General features: G+C 36.4%; 2 protein-coding genes across 2 annotated transcripts; one reads left to right on the top strand and one right to left on the bottom strand.

Moving 5' to 3' along the window:
* Positions 1–310: 310 nt before the first annotated feature.
* Positions 311–20,312, bottom strand: rno (PHD finger protein rhinoceros). The gene is made up of 13 exons (XM_017898007.1): positions 19,751–20,312; positions 18,938–18,987; positions 18,350–18,864; positions 17,664–17,820; positions 16,369–16,521; positions 15,989–16,276; positions 15,722–15,895; positions 15,328–15,500; positions 15,111–15,234; positions 14,420–14,862; positions 7,628–14,344; positions 3,725–5,976; positions 311–504 (listed from the first exon to the last, which is right to left on the bottom strand). The coding sequence occupies exons 3-12, from the start codon at positions 18,805–18,807 to the stop codon at positions 3,912–3,914; spliced, it is 10,752 nt and encodes a 3,583-aa protein (XP_017753496.1). The 5' UTR covers positions 18,808–18,864; positions 18,938–18,987; positions 19,751–20,312; the 3' UTR covers positions 311–504; positions 3,725–3,911.
* Positions 20,313–21,539: 1,227 nt separating this feature from the next.
* Nxt1 (NTF2-related export protein 1) lies at positions 21,540–22,869 on the top strand. The gene is made up of 5 exons (XM_017898029.1): positions 21,540–21,601; positions 22,011–22,085; positions 22,152–22,238; positions 22,363–22,507; positions 22,694–22,869. Exons 2-5 carry the CDS (start codon positions 22,077–22,079, stop codon positions 22,867–22,869), a joined length of 417 nt encoding a protein of 138 aa, XP_017753518.1. The 5' UTR covers positions 21,540–21,601; positions 22,011–22,076.

Below are 22,869 nucleotides of genomic sequence, written 5' to 3' on the forward strand. Positions count from 1 at the left end.
AAGGAAATGACGAGGTCGTGTACGAAGTAATCTCAAGAATCCTTCCCGTATTTTTAATCGTCTCTTCCTTTCATTTTTCTCGTTCTGTTTTAGTGTACACACACACACATAATCAGCACAGGCACGCATACACAGTCTCATTTTCAGAATTTATAGACGAGACAAAATGTTTCTTCTTTACAACGTTAGATTATCGAGTTCACAGTAGATTCCATGGAAATCTTCGTCAACGACCTCGACTATTCTTCAATCTGCTTTCTTTTCTTTTCTTTATTTTTTTCCAAGGGAAAACAGACATTTCGTCGCCGCCGCGAAATGGCACGCCCGTTTTCATCTCTCGAGTATTGTTTAAGAATAAAACCGGATTACTTTTCCTCGAGGAGTATAAGTTCTTCTTATTTAACGTCGGAGAACGTCCGTTGAAGCGAGTCCAAAACGAGTATATCTTAGAAGTCGCGACCACCTTGTTCCTCTCGCCGAAATGAGCGTTTTTGTTTCATGTTTCTGTTGCCGTAAGAAGGTGAAGTTTATAAAAGAAATTTGTTAATAATATGAACAAAGAATAATCATCGTATATACATAAAATAATAATAATGATAATGATGATAATAATATTAATAATAATAATAATATTAATAATAATAATAATAATAATAATAAAAATAATAATAAAATAAAAAAACATGATCTATAAATATTATCAACAGAGTGAAGAGGAGATATATGATGGAACCTGTTGAGAGTCATCTTATTTCTTTGATTCACAGAAACAAGTGATTTCGCAACATGGCTTTAGGCGGAATTAACCCCGAAATTCAACGTCGGATAGTATAACAACAAAAAATATTAGTCTCGGGGTAGCTGTTCCTATCAACTTGGGTGATCCGGTCCCAATCGAGTAGAGGGATGAACTTCTGTGTGACATTGCAAAGAGACATACCCCTTCCCAAAAATATTAGGACACCTGCTTGTCTGATGTAATATCTAATTATTCGTTCAATTTAATTAATTTCTGCTAGTTTTATCGTGTCAAACACATAAATTGGGTTGTAAGTATCTGTTACTTGCATAGTTAATATATCCATTTAATCCATTTGATTTATTAAAAATGTATGAGTTCATTCGATGCTATGTTAATTTCGGCGCAGATCATTCCTCGATAACATCTCTTTATATGTACAAAAATCTGAATAAACGGGCTAACGAACGCGCTAACCGAAAAATAACGACTGAAGCGAACGAATATTACGATTTCATGAATTCTGCCTGGATGATAAGGGTGCATTTACACGAAACTGGTCTGACCATGTAACGAGAAAAAAGAAACCGCCGTTGAAACAAAAAAGGAAAGTAAAGCGACCTCAATGAAATAATAAATCTAAAAAAGTTGATCAATTACAGACAGGTCTAAATTTCAGATGTTTGGTAGCAAATAACGAGTGTATGTTTTTCAAAAACGTATTGGAGCATATATGAGCGGTGATTTAATAAAAACCAAGAGAATTCTAAAAAGGAAAAATTATTTGTCTATTTTAGGATAATGTACGATAACGAACCAAAACGCGCTGTAAAAATTTTTAAGGAGTCTTCGTAACAATTAGATCTGAATTCGATAAAGAAAATTTAGACAGAATCTGAAAATAGCGCGTGGAATAATCTGCAACACGCATAGAATTACATAGCACCGGAAGCTACAAAAGAATTAATAAGGGGGATGCCGAAATTTATTAAAGAAATAATCAAAAAACGCGGAGGATATGTCGATAAGCAGGAAATTTAATGTTAATCGTAAGTGGTGAGATTTTTATCATAACATGGAATATATGTATCTCATACATTCCAATGTAATAATTTTAAAAGATTATAAGAAATTCTTTACGGTTTCTCAGATTCACTTTATCTTTTCTAGGTATCCCAATACTTTCGAAAGAGAATGTATCTTTTCGACCGGCACTTAATTAAAATTTTCCAACTCTACAGGTTTTGTTAATCAGGTTATATAAATACTCTTTCAATCCTTCCCATAAGCTCCTTTTCCCATCAAATTATTTTTCCCATTCTTGCCTGTTTGATTTATCTTTACCGAGAAGGAGACAAAGTGCATTATTTCTTTTTCCGATAACAAATTTGGGAACGAACATTTTTCAGCTCTAAGTCATAATGACCAATAACTTGATTTAGCAGAGTATAATCCAATTAGTTACAATTTTTTAAGAAAAGTGGCTCCAGATAACAGACAGATTGTAGCAGTCTTATACAATGTGCTAAGTGAAGATAAGAGGAGACGATTGATTCGATCTACAAGTCAGATTTTTCGAGATTTCGAGGGTGATACGTAAGTTGCAACGTTAAGGAGACTAGTTTAATTAAAAACGAATACATATATCAGGGATACAAAGATTGGGACGAGTGAAAATTTAATCTAAAAGATAATCTGGTAGATAAAAGATAAATTAGAAAATTAATAGACAAAGTTAGTGGAATCTGATCTTCTAGTACCAGAATCTGAAGTTATTATATAACAAGAAGAGGGTTGGTTTTCTAAACTGAAGGCTGAACTGTGGAAACTTTAAGTTTCTAACTAATCTTAAAAACATTAAAGAATTACAGGAGGAAGAAAATTCTCGTTATTTCCTTTAGATAGCATAAAACATGTCCCCAACAACTGATAGTTGTCCTAAACTGACTCTTCATAATGGAGATGAACTAAATAACTAAAATGGGATCTCAATTGGCACATTATATCAGATATGATCAAAAGGGATTGAGACCATTTTCAGATGTTTTCAGATGGTCTCCATATATGTTAAAGACAGAAAAGGCACCATAAAAGAACTGGAGATACGAATAATAAGAAAGGATCACAAATATGATCACCAAATTCGCAAATGGAATTAGCAATTTGTCTCAGCTGATTTCAAGTTTCAAACAGAAACCGTAGAAGCTGTTGTTCTGAAGATTGCGAAATTAGATCTCCTTCCAACTGAACAAGAAGCAATCCCTGCAGTAATTTCTCTTCCAATTACAAGCTCAAGCCCAACTAGGAAACCAGTTCAATTCATTAAGTTATCTAAACCTGGGTTATACACTGGGAAATAATCTTGCAAACTAACAAGGAGAAAATTACTAACATCATTCCATCATCTGTTAATCCAGAATGGGTTCATTTAACTGCCATGGATTCTAGATAGCAAGTGATGTTTATGAATCTAAATCAAGATGCATTAGATAGGCTTGTAGCAACAAAAGGGTATAGGACTGTCTTTGAACTGCCTTTGAAACCTCTGTTTCGAATGGTTTTGCTGGCTCAGTAACTAACTCTTTATATTATCAACAAAGTAATGCAAGTAATTCTTACATACAACTTTGTAAAATCTTGCAAGAAATCGTAAAAAATGCGTATAAAAAATTATCATATCATAGGCTTAATGGGAACAGTTGATAAGATATCAACTATATAAATTTTTACACGATATTAATTTTCTATGGATAATTTTAAATCTGTCCGCAAAATAAAAAGTTTTAATCACAAACAATTTGACTATTATTTTGAGCTACTATGGACGTAAAATATAATTTATTAATATTAGTAAAATATTTGACTCGATTTAAAACAAATATCAAGATGGTATTAAACATCCTTTGTTTTTCCACAGTTTTCCCATTAAGCCAATGATAAACTGTAACGATTGTAATAAAATTGTATTGTAAGAATATGCAATACCTCGATCTTCTTGGACCGTATCTTGGAGGAACAGTTTTTCACCTTATTACGGCAACGTGCTTTCACAGCTAGTAACCGCAAACGTGTATCGAGTCCGTTTTCTTTATCGACTGTAAAAATCATACAAGCACCGTGTGTATGTATGTTTGTGTCCTCTGCTCCATTACTCCACGAGTATCATTAATTATCACCTAACTTGGCATCCCTGCGGTATACTTGCCGCGGTAGGACACGTGGAGGAGTCCCTTTGCACGGAACTATTGTTTTCCTCCTCTTCTTCTTCTTCCTCCTCCCTGGAGGATTCTTCGTCTTGGCCCTTGACTGGTGGGTTTCTCATCTCGTTTGAAACTTCGGGACTTCGCGGTTTCTCCGTCATTAAATTGGACTCCTCGCCGTGAACTGGCGAGCCCTTCAATTCGTAGCCCTCTTGGCAGCGTGTCAATTTTAACCTGATCGGCGTTACTTTAGCCGAACGAACGTTTCTTGGTGCGCTGCCACCAGTATCCGGATCGGTAGGTTGTTTCTCTTCAATGTTAGCAGCTATTGATGGATAGACAGGTTCATCTTTAGCCGGTTCCGGGGGTGGAGGTCCTACTCTACTATCAGTCGGATGTCGTTCCTCTTCTTCATCTTCTTCTTCGTCCGTGAGCAAGATTGGTAATTCGTCCGGAGAATCATTACCTTTGCCCAGTCTTATGATTAATTTCGGTGGTGCCGTTCCACCTTCAAGGATACGTACCCTAGCTTCTTTTCTACTTGACTGTCGTTTCTTTCGTTTACCATTCTTATCCTTTTTACTCTTTGCCCTTAGTTTCTCATCATTATCGAAACCGGCCATTATCATACGCCTAAACTTCATACTTTCCCTCCTTAATTCCTCGATACTCGGTGTACTACTAGGAATACTGCTCAACCGCTTCTTCGGTGGCCTGATCCTTGTCCTGTCATCCTGACCACTTTCCTGCCCACCTATTATGCTATTGCCGATTTTGATCTTCAACTTCGGCGGACCACTGTTCGTGGTAGTGGTTGTAGTCGTCGTAGTTGTTGATCTAACAGCACTACTCTGCCTTGCTCTCCTACGATCTGTGTTTCCTACCGGAGCGTTACCGCTGGAACTAGCACCGTTAGTAGCACTGCCCCGCCTTCTCTCAACGCTTCCCTCTTCCTCGTTAGTATCCAGAAACCCGGTGGATCTCTCTTTCCTTCTCTTTTTTTCCATGTTCGCATCAACAACTGCTTTATAATCTTCTCTTGTAGGTATGCTGGTCATTGAGGCAACCGCTTTCGGTATCGTTATTACTGTGCGATTAATTTGTGGCATGATGATTGGTGCAGACGTAGCAAGGTTTCCACAGCCTGGCTCGTCCATATTCATATCCTGAGAACAGTACTGTCTGAGCAATTCCTTCTTTCGCATTCGTCTAAGATTTGAGGTTCCGGAAGCGATGGAAGCACTGGTAGCGGTTGGAGTGATTATTACAGGTGCTTGTTGAGCAAGCGGTGGTACCGACGAGGTAGCAACATAATTCGCATCAAGGAAAGGACCTTTAATCTTAACCTTCAGTTGGTTCCTTGAGTCAGTCAAGGAGACCTTATTGGCATCTACAAAGCCGGAAGACGAGGCATCAATACTCGCGTCAAAACTCGGTTTCGAACAGTCTTCCTGACCTTGCTTGGTCAGTGCGGATCTTAATTCTTTCTCGAGATCTTCCTCAATATCCGGCAAAGCAGGATCATTTGCGGAAACACTCGTAAACGTACCCAGGAAATGATTCTCATATGTTTGGCCGTGCAATGTGGAAGAGCTTGAAGCATCGAGAGTCGAATTATAAGTTCTCATGTCGACAGGACCAGGAATAAGTGGTAGGACGGCTTCGAAACTCTGTCCGGCATTTGACTGATTTTCCACAATAGCGGAATCATCATGACCCGGAGAGCAAGAAAGTCTCCTATCTTCCAGATATTTTTTAGTACCTCCAGGACTAGAGAGTCTCGATTGAACGCTTTCTCCGGAAGCTATGACTGCAGAATCTCTCCTTTCAACTCCGGCTGCTGCAGCATCGGTAGATTTCTTTCGCTCCCTCATAGTACGCAAATCAGCGATGTTCGCTTCACTAGTCGAATCTTCGTCGGAATCGAAGTCGTATACTGTTCCGACTAGTTTATTCTGGATAGAGTCATCGTGTAACAATTTTTTAAGAAAAGTGGCTCCAGATAACAGACAGATTGTAGCAGTCTTATACAATGTGCTAAGTGAAGATAAGAGGAGACGATTGATTCGATCTACAAGTCAGATTTTTCGAGATTTCGAGGGTGATACGTAAGTTGCAACGTTAAGGAGACTAGTTTAATTAAAAACGAATACATATATCAGGGATACAAAGATTGGGACGAGTGAAAATTTAATCTAAAAGATAATCTGGTAGATAAAAGATAAATTAGAAAATTAATAGACAAAGTTAGTGGAATCTGATCTTCTAGTACCAGAATCTGAAGTTATTATATAACAAGAAGAGGGTTGGTTTTCTAAACTGAAGGCTGAACTGTGGAAACTTTAAGTTTCTAACTAATCTTAAAAACATTAAAGAATTACAGGAGGAAGAAAATTCTCGTTATTTCCTTTAGATAGCATAAAACATGTCCCCAACAACTGATAGTTGTCCTAAACTGACTCTTCATAATGGAGATGAACTAAATAACTAAAATGGGATCTCAATTGGCACATTATATCAGATATGATCAAAAGGGATTGAGACCATTTTCAGATGTTTTCAGATGGTCTCCATATATGTTAAAGACAGAAAAGGCACCATAAAAGAACTGGAGATACGAATAATAAGAAAGGATCACAAATATGATCACCAAATTCGCAAATGGAATTAGCAATTTGTCTCAGCTGATTTCAAGTTTCAAACAGAAACCGTAGAAGCTGTTGTTCTGAAGATTGCGAAATTAGATCTCCTTCCAACTGAACAAGAAGCAATCCCTGCAGTAATTTCTCTTCCAATTACAAGCTCAAGCCCAACTAGGAAACCAGTTCAATTCATTAAGTTATCTAAACCTGGGTTATACACTGGGAAATAATCTTGCAAACTAACAAGGAGAAAATTACTAACATCATTCCATCATCTGTTAATCCAGAATGGGTTCATTTAACTGCCATGGATTCTAGATAGCAAGTGATGTTTATGAATCTAAATCAAGATGCATTAGATAGGCTTGTAGCAACAAAAGGGTATAGGACTGTCTTTGAACTGCCTTTGAAACCTCTGTTTCGAATGGTTTTGCTGGCTCAGTAACTAACTCTTTATATTATCAACAAAGTAATGCAAGTAATTCTTACATACAACTTTGTAAAATCTTGCAAGAAATCGTAAAAAATGCGTATAAAAAATTATCATATCATAGGCTTAATGGGAACAGTTGATAAGATATCAACTATATAAATTTTTACACGATATTAATTTTCTATGGATAATTTTAAATCTGTCCGCAAAATAAAAAGTTTTAATCACAAACAATTTGACTATTATTTTGAGCTACTATGGACGTAAAATATAATTTATTAATATTAGTAAAATATTTGACTCGATTTAAAACAAATATCAAGATGGTATTAAACATCCTTTGTTTTTCCACAGTTTTCCCATTAAGCCAATGATAAACTGTAACGATTGTAATAAAATTGTATTGTAAGAATATGCAATACCTCGATCTTCTTGGACCGTATCTTGGAGGAACAGTTTTTCACCTTATTACGGCAACGTGCTTTCACAGCTAGTAACCGCAAACGTGTATCGAGTCCGTTTTCTTTATCGACTGTAAAAATCATACAAGCACCGTGTGTATGTATGTTTGTGTCCTCTGCTCCATTACTCCACGAGTATCATTAATTATCACCTAACTTGGCATCCCTGCGGTATACTTGCCGCGGTAGGACACGTGGAGGAGTCCCTTTGCACGGAACTATTGTTTTCCTCCTCTTCTTCTTCTTCCTCCTCCCTGGAGGATTCTTCGTCTTGGCCCTTGACTGGTGGGTTTCTCATCTCGTTTGAAACTTCGGGACTTCGCGGTTTCTCCGTCATTAAATTGGACTCCTCGCCGTGAACTGGCGAGCCCTTCAATTCGTAGCCCTCTTGGCAGCGTGTCAATTTTAACCTGATCGGCGTTACTTTAGCCGAACGAACGTTTCTTGGTGCGCTGCCACCAGTATCCGGATCGGTAGGTTGTTTCTCTTCAATGTTAGCAGCTATTGATGGATAGACAGGTTCATCTTTAGCCGGTTCCGGGGGTGGAGGTCCTACTCTACTATCAGTCGGATGTCGTTCCTCTTCTTCATCTTCTTCTTCGTCCGTGAGCAAGATTGGTAATTCGTCCGGAGAATCATTACCTTTGCCCAGTCTTATGATTAATTTCGGTGGTGCCGTTCCACCTTCAAGGATACGTACCCTAGCTTCTTTTCTACTTGACTGTCGTTTCTTTCGTTTACCATTCTTATCCTTTTTACTCTTTGCCCTTAGTTTCTCATCATTATCGAAACCGGCCATTATCATACGCCTAAACTTCATACTTTCCCTCCTTAATTCCTCGATACTCGGTGTACTACTAGGAATACTGCTCAACCGCTTCTTCGGTGGCCTGATCCTTGTCCTGTCATCCTGACCACTTTCCTGCCCACCTATTATGCTATTGCCGATTTTGATCTTCAACTTCGGCGGACCACTGTTCGTGGTAGTGGTTGTAGTCGTCGTAGTTGTTGATCTAACAGCACTACTCTGCCTTGCTCTCCTACGATCTGTGTTTCCTACCGGAGCGTTACCGCTGGAACTAGCACCGTTAGTAGCACTGCCCCGCCTTCTCTCAACGCTTCCCTCTTCCTCGTTAGTATCCAGAAACCCGGTGGATCTCTCTTTCCTTCTCTTTTTTTCCATGTTCGCATCAACAACTGCTTTATAATCTTCTCTTGTAGGTATGCTGGTCATTGAGGCAACCGCTTTCGGTATCGTTATTACTGTGCGATTAATTTGTGGCATGATGATTGGTGCAGACGTAGCAAGGTTTCCACAGCCTGGCTCGTCCATATTCATATCCTGAGAACAGTACTGTCTGAGCAATTCCTTCTTTCGCATTCGTCTAAGATTTGAGGTTCCGGAAGCGATGGAAGCACTGGTAGCGGTTGGAGTGATTATTACAGGTGCTTGTTGAGCAAGCGGTGGTACCGACGAGGTAGCAACATAATTCGCATCAAGGAAAGGACCTTTAATCTTAACCTTCAGTTGGTTCCTTGAGTCAGTCAAGGAGACCTTATTGGCATCTACAAAGCCGGAAGACGAGGCATCAATACTCGCGTCAAAACTCGGTTTCGAACAGTCTTCCTGACCTTGCTTGGTCAGTGCGGATCTTAATTCTTTCTCGAGATCTTCCTCAATATCCGGCAAAGCAGGATCATTTGCGGAAACACTCGTAAACGTACCCAGGAAATGATTCTCATATGTTTGGCCGTGCAATGTGGAAGAGCTTGAAGCATCGAGAGTCGAATTATAAGTTCTCATGTCGACAGGACCAGGAATAAGTGGTAGGACGGCTTCGAAACTCTGTCCGGCATTTGACTGATTTTCCACAATAGCGGAATCATCATGACCCGGAGAGCAAGAAAGTCTCCTATCTTCCAGATATTTTTTAGTACCTCCAGGACTAGAGAGTCTCGATTGAACGCTTTCTCCGGAAGCTATGACTGCAGAATCTCTCCTTTCAACTCCGGCTGCTGCAGCATCGGTAGATTTCTTTCGCTCCCTCATAGTACGCAAATCAGCGATGTTCGCTTCACTAGTCGAATCTTCGTCGGAATCGAAGTCGTATACTGTTCCGACTAGTTTATTCTGGATAGAGTCATCGTGTTGACCGACACCTACACCAGAAACCAAAGAAAGACCTGAGTTTTGTCCACTTCTACCTCGTCCTCTGCCTCTTCCACGTCCACGTCCTCTGTAACCGGAGTGTTGCGCTGAATTCTTTGCTCCTCTGCCACGACCTCGCGCACCAGGTACATTTTTCTGAGCTTCCTGTCTCGGAGACTTTCCTGGAGATTTTCCTTGTAACGATGTCACACGGGCAGAAGTTCTGGTAGGTTTACAAGGTGATTTCTTCCCAGAGTGTTGACTTTTGCCATCTGTCAGAGCTTCTTGAAGACTTTCAACAACGGTATCACTGACATGACTCTCTGGTGCTACGGTGTTTAGGAAATTTATTGGCAAGGAGGGTGAATCGACTACTTGCGTTTGTAATTGCTGTTGCGTCCTCTCTATAGAATCTACAGGTGGAGCCGTGACTTGTGGAGGTGGTGGAGGTGGTGGTGGAGGTGGAGTTACTATTTTAGTAGGTGAGACCATGGCTGCAGTAAGTGCCATGTTATGTGAGGAAGACGTGAACGCTGCGGTACACGGTGAAGCTTGTAGATTCAGCGAGTCTTCTAACGGCTTCACGTGTGGTAATAATGATTGTGCTCCTGGAAAAGCTGCTCCAAATGCTGGTGGAAAAAGGGCCGGCCCAGGAGAAGGATAAGGTACAGGTGCTGCACAGGAAACAGGTGGAAACAGACTGACTGGACCAGTACCATAACTCGAATCTGCGTAATACGTTGCTTCCATGGAACATGGTTGAAACGGAATGCTCGCTACATTCTTATACGGTGGAATGGAATGATCCTCTGCTGAGGAGGCGGAAGTAATCGAAGAAGATGTGGACCTACGAGAAGGTAAAACTTGACTTTCCGCCCACCTAGTATCTGGACGACCATTTATATCATTATACGGGGAATTTTGATCATACTCCTGCTGCCTAACAACGTCATCCTCCTTTTCAAGCACTCTATCCATCATTTCAGTAGCTTGGTCATCCTCTGATGCTGGCAATCCAATTAAATGTCTGTTCATCATTTCCATAGGATTTTCTTCAGGTATTTGTTGATCGAGCATAGTTCTTTCGTGTGGTTCTTGCTGGCTATGAAGAATCGAATGTGGTTGCTGTAAAAGATATTGTTCCTGTATATTCGGTGCATTCAAATGAGTACGCGCAATGGACTCGTTTTCTGGAATAGATTCATTAGGAAATTGATGATTGCCATATCGACGATTTTGTGTTTCCATCAAAGCATTCAAATGTTGCACATCACTGGGTTCAAAACTATTAATACTCGGTGGAACCCATCTTTCGTCAGTCTCTGCTCGATCAAGCTTCGATCGTTCCACTAAGCTTACTTTGTTCGCTTCACGATCTTCTTCATAGGCCGCATACCTATCATTACCACTCGAGTAACAAGTTTTCCTCTTTTCTTCTATTGTACTCTTACAGCTACTGGGACGGGTTTCATTATTAGCTACCTCTTCTTCAGAAATTTCAATGTTTTTCACATTTAGGACTGGTTCTGTAATAGGCTCAAGAATTTTTGTATCTTTTTCTGGTTGTTGGGTAAGCTGTTGTTGCTGTTGTTGCAGTTGCAATTGTGGTGGCTGTGGCTGTTGTGGTTGAAGTTGCTGTGGTAGTTGCTGCTGCTCATACGTTTTCTCTAACGGTGGTTCTTCCTTTTTGATTTCGCCATCTACAGGTACTGCCTCTAATTCGAACTGACTAGAATTTGATTTCTTCGAAAGTTCCATACGCAATTTTTCAACGAGATGCAACGTTTCCCTAGCACTATCTTCTTTCGAATCTTCCTTGAACCACAACTCATTATTAAACGAGAAACTTAATGGTACACCTCGTTCTTCTGCATCTCTTGATATACCGAATCCGTCTTCATTCACTATTTCTTCCGTTAACATATCTTGATCAAAGTCAAACAATTCTGAAACACTTGCATCTTTACCATGTTGTGGCGAAAAAATCGACCTATTTGTCGATTTTCGTCGTTTCTGGTGTTCTTTCTCTGAATTTTCTATTCTTTCCAAAACAGACTTAACATTATCGTCCTCGTTGTTTTCTTTCTGAATACTTTCTTCCGTAGGAACAACTTGCGATTCAATACTTTGTGGTTCAACACTTTGTTGCTCAATAATGTTTTCCAAATTTTTTCCTAAATTTCGATCCGTTTTTCTCTTCCCAATTGGAACTTTTTCAATTTGTGATACCTCAACAATATCCTTCTTTATTGTCTCTTCCCCTAATTGTTCTTCTGGTTTTGGTTTCTCAATAGTGATATTACTTTCGTTAATATGATTTTTATGATCTTCATCCTTTACAATGTCTTTCATTTGCTGATTTTCTTCCATGGATTCCTTTTCTTCCTTCTCATCGTCACAAGTAACTTTCTCAATTTTCACCTCTGAATTTTTACTCTTAGACATTTTATCATGATGCTCTCGTTTTTCTAACAATTTGTCTAATCCCCTCAGTGACTTTTTCGGGCTATCTCTTTCCGCTCTACGTTGTTTCATCTCTTCTTCCAAAGTATTGATTGCATCTTTACCTCCTATTTTTTTAAGCTTTTTCTCCTCGTACTTCGTAGAAATATCTATGCATTCATTACCTTTTTCTTGATCAACAATCTTCTCTTCATCCTTCTTACAGTCTTCTTCGTCTTTCTTTTCTATTATCTTGATAGGCTGTTTGTCATTTAACCGTTTCTCCGGTTTCTTAACCGTCTCCTTCCCACTCTTTTCATCCTTCGTAATGGATTCGTTCGGTTTTCGCTTTCTGCTTTCGGATTTGGTCTTTTTATCTTCTTTCCTTGGCAAAGATTGCTGCTTACCAGTTTGACCCGACTTTTTGGTAGGTCTGGACCCAGAAATACTTCTTGACCCATCATGATCTCCAGCCCCAACGAGCAAATCCTCATCAACCTCCGTTCCTGTTGCTGCTGGTGGTTGCTTCTTGTTATCTCTTTGATCTTGTTTTTTGACAATTGCTTCTTGTTGTTGTGTCTGTTGTTGTTGTTGATCTTTTGTGGTTCTACGAGGTTCCTCTCTCTCAATAGGCGGCTGAAACTCAGGTCCCCGCCGCCCGTCGGAAGTTTTAAGCTTCTTCTCGGGCAGCTTCTTGAGTTTCCGCCCTGAAATTGGTTTTCTTTCAACTTCCTGTCGTTCCGGTGACGTTTTGCTATGTTGCTGTCTCCTATTAGCTGTGCTTGGAGTTGTAACTGTTTTGTTTTTTGTTCTATTGCCAGAGTCACTTTCAGAGGAAGTAGTAGAAGAAGAACCATCTATCAACTCATCTGAATATTTCCTCCGTTCTAGATTCTCAGAATCACTGCTACTTTCTGAGGAACTGCTACAGCTATTACTACTACTGCTGCTATCGCTGTTACTCGAAAGCACTGATTTCCGCTCTGTCGGTTTCCTAGGCCTTCTCGAGCGGTTGTCTTTTGAGATAATTTCTTCTTTCCTAGAAGAAGTTTCTTCTTTCTTTGAAGTCAATTCTTCTTTTCTAGATGTAAGATCCTCTTTTCTAGAGGATGAGGAAGAAGAAGATGAAGAAGAGGATGAAGATGATGAAGAGGATGAGGAGGACGATGACGACGATGACGATGAAGATGTTTCTTCTTTTCGTGAAGAAAGTTCTTCTTTTCGCGAAGAATCATCCTTCCTAAGTTCTTTCCTTTTACCTGTCTCTGGAGATTCCTTTTTCGATCTCCCTTCAAGTACTTCTTGTTCTATTTGTTGTGTAGTTTTAGTCCCCATACCACTTTTAATGTGTTCCGCAGCTTTTTTAGCAGCTTGTCTTTGCGGTACGTATGCCAAAATCTCAGTTCCATCTCCAAATTCTTTATCGAAATCATACACATCATTATTCTTATTTTCTTTTGACTGTTTATTTTCTCTTTGCTTTTTATTAGGACTTTTATCTTTTGATTGTTTTGAAGAAGAACCTTTCGGAAGTTCCTCCACGGGAGACTTAATTACTTCCGGTGTAGATTCAGGCACTAAATTGTCTTTTTTGCCTTGTGTGCGTTGCATGATTTCAGAAGCTTTCTTTGCAGCTTGTCTCTGTGGAACAATCAACGCAGAAGGTATATATTCCTTCTTTTTTGCGCTAGTTTTATTTTGATTTTCTTTATTCTTCGATCCTGTGTTGTGACACGTAAATTCAACGTGTCTAGAATCTTTGCCGAAGCTTTTTTGCGAGTTTTTCGACAAATTTGCCGCGGAAAACTCCTTGACAGCTGCTTTCGTGATTAACACTGCAGAATGAGATGCGTGTTCTTGAGAGTCAGAATCAGTATCTGAATAAATGGCTGAAGCAACAAGATGCTTTGTTGCACCACTGCTTAATGTTAACAACTCATCACTTTCACTACCAGAAGCACTTCCTAATTCCTTTTCCATATGTTCGAGTGTATGCGATCTACTATTCATAAGCTTTTCATTTTCACTATTTTCTCTAAGTGTTGAATGCAATTTATCTGCCGATTGAACATTCTTTTTCGTTTTTCTTCGAGATAATTTGGTTTTTGCCGAAACGTTAGTTTCCTCTTCTGTACTTGACTCAGTTTCGAGTTTCAAGTTCTTCGATTTTTCAGTTGTTTTTGCCTTTGCAGCATCCGTTTCACTACTACTGACAGATGATAAATCACTGCCATAAAGGTTCTTTCTCCGGACGGAGCCATTGAAGTACAATTTTTTACTAGAGGCACCATTAAAGTCCTGCTGCTGCTGTTGCTGCTGCTGCTGCTGCTGTTGTTGCTGCTGCTGCTGCTGCTGCTGTTGTTGTTGTTGTTGATGTGGTTGTTGTTGTGTCTTCTTTTCTTCATTAGTCGGAGAGTCTATACCAGCAATTCTGGCAACAATTGTGTCAAAGTCATGAGTATGATCCTCCGAGTCAGGATGAGAATATAATCGGTCGTATATCGACGGGCCATGATTAGCTTCCATTACAGCAGCGGCTGCTGCTGGTGGTAAAGGTGGTCCAGACATTACTAAAGCTTGCTTGTGGAAGGTTTGTTCTCGTAATCTGAGAAAAGATCGACAGAGTTTTTCTCTTCTGCCAACCATGTAACACAGATTTCGTACTCTTTCTAGATCTTGACGCAATTGCACGAATGTCCTCATCTTTTCGAGATCTGCTGCTTGTCCTTGATTACGCGATCCACTACCCGAAAGTTCTCCACAACGCGGTGCCAATAGCGGTTTGTTATGTCCGGCCTATCAGATTGAATACAAAAAATTAAATTTATTTCATTTTGATATAAAATAAAGTAAAATTAAAATTAAATACATAACACAAATTTCTATATTACTGTAAAAATAAAATTCTTTTAAATAAATACTTTTAAAGAAGTACTATAATGGATCAGATAATTATTTTAAGCTCTTGATAATTAAAACAAGGTAAATAACAAAAAATTATTACTTGTTATAATTAACATATTACATTTTCGTGCATTACTTACTCTTCTTTTGAGCTTCCAATAATTATAAATGTAGACAATACCATCAGGATCCACATCCAATTGCTGCGAAGCGATATCCTTCAAACTCACATGTTTGTCAAATTCTGCTTCAATTTCTTGTAATCTAATAAAAAAATAGACATATGCTTATTATGGCAAGAAATTTAAATATAGATTTCTAATAGTGAAACACAAATAAAAAAACAATTGAACATACTTTGCAGCACGTGCTTGATTTTTTTCCTCAGAAGTCATATCTTTCCTTTTACGTCTTCTAGATTCTGCATCTTCAGAATCTGATCCTGCTTTGTCAGCTCCACTTCCTATACTGCCTCCAGTGCCTTGAACTTTATCTTTCGTATTTGTTCTACTATGTTTCTGACAGTAGGACTATAAATAAAATATTTACATCTTTATTCTAAAAAACTGCAGAAAATCTCTTAAGATTACACTTCAATATCTTTTATACTGATGTAATATTATTTGATGTTCTAACCATGTATCTTTTTCATGTAATTTAACAGATAAATTCTTTTTTGCTTTTATGTTTACGTTTTCAAAAATATTTCATTTTTTATATATAATTAAAGCAATTTGTTGTTGATTAATACCCTTAATTTTACTCCATCGTCAGCCATTTCATCTTCAATGATTGCCTTCATCTCCAAACCATATTTGAAGGCACACGTTACGTGATAGGCTGTCTTACACGTCTTTATACTGCACTGGATACAAGCACCGACCCTTTCTCGACACAGCACACATATTAGAGCCCATCGACTTTGCTATATATACAAATTTATTATATAAACATGGAACTTTTTATTTTTTTTCTATGAAATTTGCACTAAATATTTATATAAAATTGTTTCATATACCGGAATGCTGGATATTTTAGTAATAGGTTCCATTCTTTCAACACAGCCAATGCTGACTTCTGGGATCCATAAAGCACAAGAAACATGAGCCCATTTCTGGCCACTACGTGTACACTTCATAGCACCACCTTTGTTAGGACAAAGAACACAGTCTGGTCGTTGACTTAAAGAACAAGTTCTACATAACCATGAACCATCTGGTATTGAAGTAATTCCATAACATGCTTGATGTACACATATATTGCAACAGTCACAAAATACCATTTCATTTCCTTCTTCAGAATCAGGCTAACAAAATAATTTTTTACAATTAATCAATAATTATTGCATTTTAGTATCATGCTAACTTTGTTTTATAAAATTAATCAGAAAACACTTACAGATCTGCAAACGTCACAAATTACATTCTCATCATATTCAATGCCAAGGCCTTCTTCGTTTTTTACGATGGTCTGTATTCTTTCCCAACAACGAACTTCCAATTCTTCTATCACACGTTCTAATTGCGATTCCGTGATAGGTAATTGACCAGCCTAAAATTGTAATTTAATGTGATAAAATTATAAAATTTTAATTAAACATAATAACATTGAAAATCTAAAATAAATAAAATACAAACAATAAATATCAAAAATAATTCATGGAAATAATATTGTTCAATTCAGTAAAAAAATTTATTGATTTAGTTAATTGAAGATTTATTTAATCCTTTGCAGACAGAACAGTCCAAAATTAAATGAAGCCCAAGTAGAAATAATAATTTTAAACTATTAGCTCACAATCGTCAATGCACATAATATTACCCATAGCACCCGTAGAAAGTTACCAAATTTTGGATACGTATACACATCTACAGTATCCAAAGGATTAATAAAATATGCTAACTCGTTTACTAATATTCTTTTATTAGGTATTTAAATTATTAGTATTAGATCACATTTCATAATAAAATCATAAATATTCAAATGAATCATTTTTTTTGTATAATATATTTCAAAATATTAATTAATGCACTGACCTATGTTACATTTCTTACATTCATATTATGTATCTTTTTATTGTTTACATTTCAATCATACAACACATTTCTTGCTAATTTCAAAATTTCTATTTGACTTGAACATTTTGACATAAAATGCCTCTCTATTAAGTAGAAGGACAAATTGTAAAATTTTTAGCAATAGATGATTCTATACATACTTTGAAGATATTTTTGTAACATTTCTTTTACTAATAAAAGATACAATTCAGTAAATTTTTCTTTTTTAACCAATGAGTTTTTAATAAATGATGCGTGTATTGTATAGGAATAAATCTAACAAATGAAAAAATTTCTTTTTTGTCATTTTAGTACCTTTTTTGGAAACATCTGAATACACTTAAAATGTACTTATAAATATACTAATATAATTAGAATTGTCTTTACATAATGTCACCCAATAGAATATTCATCCAGTTTCAATTCCTTCAGAACTGCGAGATGTAACACTTTTTTATCAAATTTTTTCAATCTTGAAATAATATAGCCTTGTTAAATTGCAAGCTGAACGTTAACCGAACGCAGACATTAGTGATACTTTATTACCGATTGCCATTTGTTGAACGCATATGTGCCGATCATCCGCAAAGGGTTAAAGAACTTTATATGAGAAAAATTACTAAATTTAAAATATACCTGAGCACGTTCACCATTTAATACATCCAACCAAGCAATATCAGTATCGTCAAGATCATAGGCACAAGCTTTTTCTGCTCGCGCCGGCGTTGTGCTTAAATGATGATCTTCAGGGTTGAAATAATCGTCACGAGATATCCTTATGAATTTTTTAGGTCTATAAAAACAGTATTACCAAAGAAAATTATTAAATTTATTTGACAAATGTAATGAAACAATATCTTGCATATATTTATTTATTGTGTTACTTATTATTATTGATGTAAGCAATAATACATATCTAAGATTTAACTAAAAATCGAATGAATAAGAATTACATTTCCATAAATATAAATAATTATCAAATTATTGAGATTTATTCTTAAGTTGTTTTAAAAATATTAATATTTATTTTGAAAAATAAAATTAATATTTCTTGATGTGCTCTATTAACTGCTCCAATTTTTAAATTAAATAAAATTATGCTTTAATATGTAAAAATAAATCTGTTCTGCTAACATTATTTACTATTAATTATTATAGAATAGCTAATAGCAATATAATATTATAAATTTTGAGTAATATCATAACAATTTTTTAAAAGATATTTATTGAATTCAATATAGAGTTTGGATTCCTATTATACTTTAAAGTTATTTATTTCCATATATATTAAAAAAATGCAATAAGTTATAAATGAAACTTACAATTTAAATTCACTGTGCTGCTTTATGGGTGTTGCTTGTGTCATAGTGACTGTTGGTTCGGGAAGGGAGTCTGGATTGACAGGTACTTGAACACCTCTCTCCCATTCTTGCTTCCATTGATCAGTAATGACCCAATATTCATTGGGACTTAGTGGCTCACTATCAGGTAATTTCATTGCGCTAATCAAATCCTTACGAAATAATTCTGCAGGAGCTTCAGCAGAGGAGCGATTATATATACTAGAGATTTTGATGTCACTAAGAGGTCTGGGGGTCCAGGATGCCCCTCCTTGACTGGACGACGCCATCGTCTCCTCCTCTTCTGAGGGCCCCATGGTAGCTGCCAGCGACGACGAACCCGTCGCTGGACCCACCCTACATTTGCGCCTTTTGATTGCGCCTGGGCAAGACGCCAAATCATTGTCGTTTCTATTTATTCGTTTGCCTCGCTGTGCCATTCTACTATACCAAGTGAGCTAGCGGTATGTGGCACGTGCAGGTGAGCCGCGCGCACCCTAAAACGTTTTGTTATTATAAATTGAGCAAACAAATAAAAAAAGTTAAAAGGAAAAATATTTAATTACTCACTACATAGTCGTCCATGTATTTATTATCTAGAAAGCGGATTCCTCTCGGAGCTGCAACAATAAAGATATAATTGTAGCTTTATCCTAACTAAACTGAGCCAAAACAAAAAAAAAAACAAAAAAAAAAGAAAATTTAACTCTATACTTCTTCATATAATTATTAATTTTGTACTAACACTATAGATGATTCCCTGTGCAAAATTCATTGTTCTTTACAAATAAAGGAATATGTGTAGAATATTACACGAGTTTAATAAAAAATTACATAAAATAAAGCTTCCATGCTTAAATACAATAAATGGAGTACACCAGATTAAAATGAAAATAAAACAATACATAAAATCAACAATTTATGCATTGCCTCAAATAAATTTAAATCAATAAATTTAAATAACTATTTACAAACAAGTAATTGAAGAAAAAAACAAATCTAGTAGCAGTATATAAACACAATGATAATACATAACAGTAACTGCGTAGAAAAAAATACATGGAATACAATCATTCAAACATATTTCATACAATACACACTATAACAATATCTATGAACTAATTGGTAAACATATTGTTACACATAAGAAAAATATAAAATACATGTAAATAACTGGTATTACACAGAGATCATAAGCATGAAACACAAAGCATTCCTTCGCAAACTGAATTTATGAAGACAGCACTTGAAATTAGAACTATTCGATAACACAAATTCACAATTCTAGTGATTAGTACACATTAAAAACTTTATATAAGAATTATAATAACGCAAACACGTTTGAGAGCATAAAACTCGGACAAAAGGACTGATGGTATAGACCGATTGTATTGCAGGGGGTCTGCGGCCGTTGATCCTCGATGGCCGCCGCGGAGAGGTTATAAATGGGGCAGTCCAGCAGGAAGAGTTATAATTCAAACGAAATCGTTTTCCCGTAACGTTATAAGGCCTTGAGTAGTTGGAAAAACACAATGATCTTCGAGAAACTGATCGCCGTGGCGGGTGGCATGTAAACATTGCGACGGAGTTACTCCGCGGCGACGCTCGAGCGGCGCCGAGGCTCGACCGTGAAGGATTGTCGTATGACTTTCGATGACTCGACACGAGGAAGTCGAGATTCGCGGTCGAGAATAGACGTCTAGAAGAATATCGGGCGGAGAGTCGAAAATGCTCACGGGTCCATTGGGCTGGTGGTGCTCCTGCTGGCCGACAACATTGACAATACAGATGGCGACAGGCTCGACTCGCACACGAATCTCGATACGCACGTATACACATCTGAACGTACACGCAGGCGAATTTTAATACACATGCACACGAATGTAAGTAAATACGCACACGCGATGTGAAAACACAGGTATGCACGAACGTAAATGTATACGCACACGATGTTGATACGAACACGCGAGCACAAGTTCGACACGCACACGCAAACATGAACACGCACGCGCGCGCAAGAGAGAGTAAGAACGAAAGAGACAGAAAAAGATAGAAATGGTCGGAAGGCAGTAAATGCCTTATTATTGATCTATCGGCGGAGAGGGTGATTTCGCGCGCGATGATGCACGTGACAAATAATAGCCGGTATGTCTGATCGTGAAGGATCGAATTATTCTTCGATCGGTAGCTCCGAGATGGCAGTAGTCCGAGTACGCCTCTGTCACGGCAGCCTAACCAAGATGTCCTCATTAGCAATTCGAGTCGCAGCCGCGACTAGCTCGGTTTTACTCACTTCGTGGGCCGAGGGCTCCTGTCGAGCTCACTCGACGCCCTCAAATAGCCTCCGTAAGGACACCCGATGGCTTTCTTCCTCGCGCGGTGCACCGAATCGATATTATATTTACATTAATGTGGATACTGCTGTTTGGCGCCATCATGCCTAAAAAAATAACTGTCTGAGCGCGGAGTCACGTGACCCCGCGACACGGTAAGATCTCGCGATCGCTTTTATCCATAGGCTACAAAGGGCTCTGGAAACAGAGCAGAATGAGAACCTGTGGAATCTTCATCACATGCATATTTTTAATACAATTTGTCTTGTGATTTAAAATTCACTACAAATGAACAAAGGAAATGTCCTTTTTCGATTTAAAAAAATTTTATTTTGTATTTGCTATCTTACAATTTTTTTTTTTAATATTTATAGATGTTCAATATTTTAATAGGTTTTATACTCTCATCTATTGTCGATGCAAAAAGAAATTATAAAGAAGATGAAACATACTATCCAAATAATTTGTTCTTAAAAATATTCTAGATAATAAATTACTATGTCGTCTAGGATTTTTGTTAACAAACTATCATATGGTGGCGCAGTCATGAAGTAACTAGTTATACTGCACATCTGAGTTTGATGCTTAACTTATATTCATTTGATAATAGATAATTGTTATGATTTATACATGTATGCGAATAAAATTAAATTTATATGAATTAATGAAAATAATTTATTATAATTATAATTTTTTATAATTATATAGTAATTAAAAAAAATTTAACGTATTAACATTTACGTCGCCAGTACATATAATTTTCCTCGTAAAGAAATATGTACATCTTTTTTTATTTTATTATTATAGAAGTTTATAACATTAATTTATACACCGTGTATAATTTTGTTAAACACAAATAATATTTATTAATTTTTGTATTGCTTCAAAAGTGTAATAAAAGGTTTGAGTAAAATTTGATTTATTTTTAATACTTGATTATAAAATAAAATTTATGATAGTAATAATATTTTTTCGAAATCATTTATACATTATTAGTATATACACTAATATTTACTAGTATATAAGATTCTGTAAATTTTACTAAAAATATTTTTTAATTTTTCATGTTTAAATAAGCATTAAATACAGAAATCTAGTCATAATAGAAGTCTTCTCAGGGGAAAAATGTTGTTTTCATTATTTTATTTTCAAAAACATAAGGAAACAAATTATATTTTTTAATTATTTTACAATTTAAAATAAATAAATTATTAAATCGTAAAATAATTTGTCATGATAATTAGTATTTATTCTTGTATTTTCACTGTAAAAAAGTAGTTTATATTACAGAGGTTATATTTACGTTTTAGATAATTTGAAATCAAAGGATATCTTAAAACTTCCTTAGCAGCTATTTTAGCAGATAATTATAAAGGATGGAGCAGGTATTTAAGGAATATTATTTTTTCTAACATCGTTGAAAATTTTACAGTATAATTACTACCTTTTAGGATTTGAAGACGAAGATCGATCAGGCTTGCCGAACGGCTGAAGAATTTACAAAACTTTATTATGAAAGTTTAGATAAACGTCGATATGTAAGTAATTTCAATGTTCTAAATTTTTTATAAATTGATTAATGTTAGTATAAATCAATAAAAGTAAAACAAATGTTAATTACGTCATAAATTAATTAGATATATATCAACATACTTGTTTTAGCTTATATCAAGATTATATCTGGATACTGCAACTTTAATATGGAATGGAAATGGCATGGAGGGTAAAGATAATATACAGAAATTTTGGACAGATCTGCCACCTTCAGATCATTCTGTTTTTACTTTAGATGCTCAACCGATAACAGGTAAATAGCTATACATAGTAAATAATAGCACATATTATATCAATAAATAAAAGCAACTATAAAAAGATAAGATATATAAATATATATTATAGTATGCTTTTACAATAGAGAAGTATATATGGTAGAAACCTTCTTTTATTGTAAATAGGTAACAAAATTATGTATTATAAATAAATTATTTTTTAGGTCCTGAAGTGGCAGATCAATTGACATTTCTTGTAAAAGTTGGAGGACAAGTAAAGTATGATGATAAGACATCAAAACCATTTAACCAAAGCTTCTTAATTGCAGCAATGGGAGATAAATGGAAAATTGTAAGCGATTGCTTCCGAGTACAAGAAGCATTAGAAAATATAAATTAG

This window comes from Eufriesea mexicana, unplaced genomic scaffold (genome assembly GCF_001483705.2).
Source record: "Eufriesea mexicana isolate 0111107269 unplaced genomic scaffold, ASM148370v2 scaffold605, whole genome shotgun sequence".
Classification (NCBI taxonomy): Eukaryota; Metazoa; Arthropoda; class Insecta; order Hymenoptera; family Apidae; genus Eufriesea; species Eufriesea mexicana.

Excerpts from the sequence above, each read along its gene's own strand:
- rno (XM_017898007.1), bottom strand. The coding sequence starts at position 18,807 with ATGGCACAGCGAGGCAAACGAATAAATAGAAACGACAATGATTTGGCG. Across the intron at positions 16,522-17,663 it reads TAAATGGTGAACGTGCTCAG|GCTGGTCAATTACCTATCAC; the intron begins GTATATTTTAAA and ends TTACAATTTTAG. Across the intron at positions 14,345-14,419 it reads CAACAACAACAACAACAGCA|TAAAAAATTGTACTTCAATG; the intron begins GCAGCAGCAGCA and ends TGGTGCCTCTAG.
- Nxt1 (XM_017898029.1), top strand. Across the intron at positions 22,239-22,362 it reads GTTTAGATAAACGTCGATAT|CTTATATCAAGATTATATCT; the intron begins GTAAGTAATTTC and ends TACTTGTTTTAG. Across the intron at positions 22,508-22,693 it reads AGATGCTCAACCGATAACAG|GTCCTGAAGTGGCAGATCAA; the intron begins GTAAATAGCTAT and ends ATTATTTTTTAG.